This window comes from Homarus americanus, unplaced genomic scaffold (assembly GCF_018991925.1).
Source record: "Homarus americanus isolate GMGI-L3 unplaced genomic scaffold, GMGI_Hamer_2.0 scaffold28711, whole genome shotgun sequence".
NCBI classification, from domain to species: domain Eukaryota; kingdom Metazoa; phylum Arthropoda; class Malacostraca; order Decapoda; family Nephropidae; genus Homarus; species Homarus americanus.
The window spans coordinates 1-6,273 of NW_024721387.1; the positions used below are offsets into that span (position 1 = coordinate 1).

General features: G+C 38.6%; 1 protein-coding gene across 1 annotated transcript; it reads right to left on the reverse strand.

Annotated features, from left to right (window-relative positions):
* Positions 1-177: 177 nt before the first annotated feature.
* Positions 178-843, reverse strand: LOC121861687. Its single transcript, XM_042359580.1, has one exon. The coding sequence runs from the start codon at positions 841-843 to the stop codon at positions 178-180; it is 666 nt and encodes a 221-aa protein (XP_042215514.1).
* Positions 844-6,273: the final 5,430 nt, after the last annotated feature.

Below are 6,273 nucleotides of genomic sequence, written 5' to 3' on the forward strand. Positions count from 1 at the left end.
ATCCAATAGTAAAACAAATAAACAATTTAATGAATTTGATAAAATTATGACAAAAGTATGAACATGTTGGAAAAAACAAGAATTTTAATAAAAATAACTGCCATCTACCATGGATAATGGATATATTGAACACAAACATTGATCAATTGCAAAATAGAAAATAATCATTACCTTTATTTACAGACCAGGCACTTTACGTGACCTGGCCGCTGAAACGGCTTTGATCAACTTTTCGAAGTCAATCTCTCTGAGGATGTCATATTCGATACTCATCAAAGCCAGGTGGCTGAGCCTATCATGACACATTGTAGTACGAAGTCTGTTTTTAATAAACTTCATTTTACTGAAAGAACGTTCTCCAGAACAATTTGTGACGACGAGCACCAAGTACATCAGTAGTATTATTTCAACATTTGGAAATGTATCTACAACTTTCTTGTCTATCAACAGCTTGTAAAGGTAATGTGCCCTCCCTTTCTCATCATCTTCGTCTTCAAGAAATTGAGTGAAGAATGCTGTAAACTGCACAAGTTCAACTCCAAGTGTTTGATCCAAATCATTTTTGTACTCAGCAACCAATTTTGCTGCAGCTGCTTCAATTTCGTCACAATTCATTGACTCCAGCTTAGACAAGAACCCGAAAAGTGAACAGGTTTCCTCATAGACATTTAACCGTTGATCCAGTGAACTCAGGAACTGATCAATTGCTGGAAGGAAATTCTGAACCCGAAATTTTTCTGACTGTGAGTCGGCTGCTTCTTCTGATCGTCCATAATCCAATGGATTGAGTCGTACATTACGTTGACGCTTGCGTGTCTGTGAGCAATACCCAGTTTCTGACATTTCCCTTCCCTTCTTATCATAAACATGGAAGCAATCTCTTTTTTCTCGTACAAAACATTCCAAGGACTTCAGCAATGCTACTGCTGTGTTCAAATCGAGTTTAGGATCTTGCAATGCATGGCTTGTTGCATCAACTCTGCCAAGAATGTCATGTCATGTCAACAAACACAGCGCCCTGAAGGCATTCGTATTGGAAGTGATAATGAAAAAAATATTTTATTTGTTTTTTTTAATCTCAATTTCGTTATTCCATGTAGTTAATTTTTAATCAATATATGTTTGTGGAATTCTAAATATATTATTAGCAGTACCTCATCATCCAATTAAACCGATCCTCAACGGATTTTAATGAATCCTTGGGAAAGTGGAGATTCAGCTTACTTGTTTGTTTGGCAGAGGGCAGGGTGATAGGGTCCATGGCATTGCTGTTTCCACTGTGGCTAGTGTTTCCCATAGAACATTACCGTCACTGTCATAATCACTGGGGTCTGACTCTTGAAGGGTGTTGGATTCAGTCAAGACCTGCTGTGTTTTATTCCCAGTTGAATTCTTTCTGCTTCCTTCTGTGTGTGTCGTCCTTTTCTTCCTATCACTCATGATCTCATCACTGTCGCTTCCTTCACTTTTCTTCGCCTCCTCTTGCCTCCTCTTCTTTTCTTTCTTACTAATCATCTCTTGAAAATTGTGTATCACTTCTATTGTTGTTGGCCGCGGATCGTCTGCTTCTGATTCGCTACTTGAAAGCCTCAGGTCGTCTTCTTAGTGTTCAGTAGGGCAATCTTTTCTTCTTTAGCCAAAGCCTTCATAGGTTTCTGCCCACCACTCTCCCCAGGCATTGCGCAATGCTTGTGTTCGGTCACAGGCGAGATGGAGAGTCAACGACGTCACTACCACCTCATACAACGTAACGCTCTTCGCACTGCGCAAATGCGAAAATAACCGACCAGAGGGTCCAGGCAGAAAGTACGGATATTTTATCTAAAATATTGTCTACTGCGCATGCGCAAATGCGAAAATAACCGACCAGAGGGTCCAGGCAGAAAGTACGGATATTTTATCTAAAATATTGTCTAAGTCCAACAACTATAAATTTCACAAGCGACACTGTGCTTACAACCGGGCTCCACTGTAGTTCTTTAAACAGACTGAAGGTAGTCGTCTCACTAAATTCATCAGAATTGGGAATTGTAGGGAGAGCTCACTCACAGCCTTTGTTGACGTTTCACGGTGCGCATTTCGAATGTAACGTGAAGTGTTGTGTTAATAGATGGGAAATATTGGTTAAAAGGTGGAGAAGTGATGTGATGCGACTCGATGAGATTAGAGGATATTTGTCACTGTTGCCAAGTGAAGTGTTATGGGCCGATAACTTGATTGGATTCATGGAAATAAATAGTGTTAACGGAGGTAGTGAACCTAATTGAAGGTTAAGGAAAAATTCACGTGTGGAATCCCTTTTCTAGTGAACATTAAAAGTACGACGAGGTACCGCAGTGAATTTTCCAAGTGTCCATTTTGAAGTGAAGTCAATTAAAACACGTGGGAACTAAAGAGGATTCACCACAGTTAACTACACCAGGATTTGGCTTTACCCTCCTCCAGCAATTTAAATTAAGGTATGATTAAAACTTTGGTTAGGTTAAATTTGGTTAGGTTAGGTATGGTTAGTATTATGCCATGTATTACAATTGGCACACAGAGCTATTAAAATGGTTATGGGTTAATACGTCTGACTCGCCGCTACCCCTAGCAACAACATCAGATACAATATCATATCAGTACACTTTACATTCAGAAACATTCAGAAAATCTAACATTAAACCTAGGAAACAACTCAGAGAACGTATACCAACACACAGTAGGTTTAGTTCTGGTTTTATTGGGGTGTTTACTCATGTGTATAACGAAAAACCGTCCCTATCTGTTAGGTTTATGGGCATGAAATGAAGGTCATCAATGGATAATAATCTCAATTTTACATTAGAAAAAAAATTGTTTATCTAAGGATGATGAAATAGGCTGTAATTATGAAATTTTTCGTTGAATTACTATCGTGAACTTGCTGTGAACTTATATTGAGCTTCTGGCGAACATTAAGAGTCTGTGAGCTTTTATTGACCGCTGTAACTATGGTTAATGAGTGAGTTTGTTTATGGAAAGTTGATATATTTAACTGAAGGGATGAAGGTGGCTGAGGTGTGACCACGGCTCGTTCAACAGGGCGAGTTCTTCCTCATCACATTATATCCAACTAATTATTCGTTTGGTCTTAAAAACCGGTGTGTGTTGTAAAGTACTACAGGGGCATTTTGAACTCAGATTTTGTGGATTCTTTTTAGAATGTGACTTGAATGTACCTGTAGTTTAACGGAGTGTTCAGGTGTTTGCGCCGAGTGAAAAATGTTCTGGATTTACTGAGGTCACGATATGTAGTATGTAGGCTGGTCGCTTCGGGGTGGTAAAAAGCCTCAGGAAAGTAGCTTTTATATGATCGGAAAACGAATCTGGAGAACAGGTAAATTTTGATATGTATCATTTAGTGTTTTATTTAATTTTAAAATCAAACTTTAACCCGTAATGATTTCTGTCAGGTTGTTGGGGAGCCGAGGGCACTGGGGCCACGAAGTACTTGTTGTTTCATAAGGAAATAAAAAGTAGTTTATTCTCAGCCTCAATACCAAGTCCGTTAGATACAGTTACATTCAAGCAACAAGTTTAACGTAAACAAGATCCCTAGAGGTGATAGTTGTAAAGTATTATCGAGTAATGATACTGTGAATGCAACCTACGGGTCTGCACTACAACGGCCTGCACGAGTCACTTGCCTGTGTGTCCGCTAGATTAGTTATACCGTCGAAATATAAGACAGGTGTAATGACCTTCACACCTAAATTTCTTGTAAAATATATTTGAGTCAGTTCCTTTCATGTAGAATTCGAAATTTGTTTTAAGGTTTCATTCTAGCCAACCATTGATATAACTCCGGTGATGATAAACAAATTAAAGTTTAATTTTAAAGTTCATTAATGTTATGTTAAATTTTCTGAGTATTATTTTACATATGATTATTTTCCGCCAATGGCATTTCCCGGTGTCTGGTTCGAATCATGGCAGAATCAGTTTTAAAATTAATTGATCAAAAATTAGTAGTCTTGGGAAAACTCTTAATTGATCAAAAAATTAATAGCCTTAGGTAAAGTATCTGTGAATACAATATAAACTACTCAATAATATTCCTAGGTCGTGGTGCAGCCGGTGTCACCATTAACATTTATCTGAGGAATTCTTTGACGTTTTTATTAGAAGAATGTTGCGAGTATCGACGTTATCGGGAACTGTTATTGGATTTCAGATTTTAAAGAGATTTGAAAACTGGGTGGTTATAGTGTCAAAAGGAATTTGGTCTATCTGGTGGGATATTATAAGTACCGGTAATAACTCGTATAGATAGTGGAATTTCTCATAGCACTGCGTTACCCAAAGCAGAAACGAACTTGGTGTGGTGTCCGGATTGTAACAAGTGTTTGATTTTAGCTGCGTTGAGTAGCGTGTTATTTATTCCTGGTCAGACGTAGTTCAGTGATGGGTGTCTGTCAGAGAGGGAGGTCACGGGTTAACTGTCCTTCTCTCTCCATTAAAATAAATATCGAAGCCAAAATCCTGACGAAACCAAATAATTAATGGAGATAACGAACCTTTTCCAGACAGTTATCATCAGTCGTGTTTTACCTTAGGTGGTACTGGAGGGGGAAGAATGTAGTCTCACCTAACCCAAGTTTTACCTGAACTCACCCAACATTATTACTATTTAACCTAACTTGGTAAATTGGAACTTTTTTTTACTAATCAATACATTCTGGTAATACCGGTATAAGAACGGCCACAGTAACAGTATATAAACAGTGACCTCGTGGATGAGAAGTACTGTAGTCTGTTCATCCTAAGGACAAAATACTGATTCAATAATAGCTTGGGTGTCCGTTATAGCCAGGTAAATGTTAATTGGGTGTCCGTTATAGCCAGGTAAATGTTAATTGGGTGTCCGTTATAGCCAGGTAAATGTTAATTGGGTGTCCGTTATAGCCAGGTAAATGTTAATTGCAAAGAATATCTATCATCAGGTCAGGTTTTGCTTACAATTTATCGTCGAGTTGGCAGAAATATTATTCAAGAGAGCGCGCGCGCACACACACTGAGGTCACCAACATTTTTTTAAACTGCTTTTGAATTTATATATAGAAATAATGACTTTCCTCGAGTATGTTTGGAAAAATAACTTCATTTGTGTAACGGTTAGCCGACACACTTAGTTGGCTGCTTTGCTAAAGTGGTTATTACAAAATTAGAGGTTAGTAGATTAATAACGGATTTATTATGCCCCGCTATCGTCGGCGAAGAGCGTTGATTACGTCTGTCTGTCTTTTTTTATACCAGGGCGAGTGTCTCCGTATGTACATAGATTTACTAATCTTGATCAAATTCATCATACTGCCTCCTTCCCTCCACCACCTGCCTCCTTCCCTCCACCACCTGCCTCCTTCCCTCCACCTCTTGCTTCCTTCCCTCCACCACTTGCTTCCTTCCCTCCACCACCTACCTCCTTCCCACCCCCACCCACCTCGTTCCTTACCCCACCCATCGTCTGGTGAAAGGAAGTTAGGTGTGAGGTAAACCAACTATAATGTCATTAGTAACATATCAGTGACTGCGTATCGCTTATTTAACTAAAAAAGGAAAGTTTATTATGAATTCATTGTTGTATTTTGTTATTACTAAATATTTCAGTTTATTTAGCTTCTTGTTGTAGTTAAAAATAGTAAATTAACTTATAAAGCAGTTTTTCCACTGTTGAAGGTAATTAGAACGATATGAAACAATGCCATTAGAAATCTCACATGATAGTTTTTCCTACTTCTGCTAAAACCCTCTCCTAATAAGTGACTCCCAGGTGGAACTCAGGAGACTTTGTTATACTCGATGAGGAAACTTTGTTATACTCGATCAGGGGACTTTGTTATACTCGATCAGGAGACTTTGTTATACTCGATCAGGGGACTTTGTTATACTCGATCAGGGGACTTTGTTATACTCGATCAGGGGACTTTGTTATGCTTGATGAGGAGACTTTGTTATACTCGATCAGGGACTTTGTTATACTCGATCAGGGACTTTGTTATACTCGATCAGGGGACTTGTTTTATACTCGATCAGGACTTTGTTATACTCTCGATGAGGAGACTTTGTTATACTCGATTGAGGGACTTTGTTATACTCGATTCAGGGACTTTGTTATACTTGATGAGGAGACTTTGTTATACTGATAGGACTTTGTTGTACTCGATCGGGGAGGGACTTTGTTATACGATCAGGGGCCTTTGTTATAAAGGGGACTTTGTTATACTCGATCAGGGGACTTGTTATCCTCGATCA

What these genes read in the sequence shown, in the direction of transcription:
- LOC121861687 (XM_042359580.1), bottom strand. Translation starts at nt 843, where the DNA reads ATGTCAGAAACTGGGTATTGCTCACAGACACGCAAGCGTCAACGTAAT.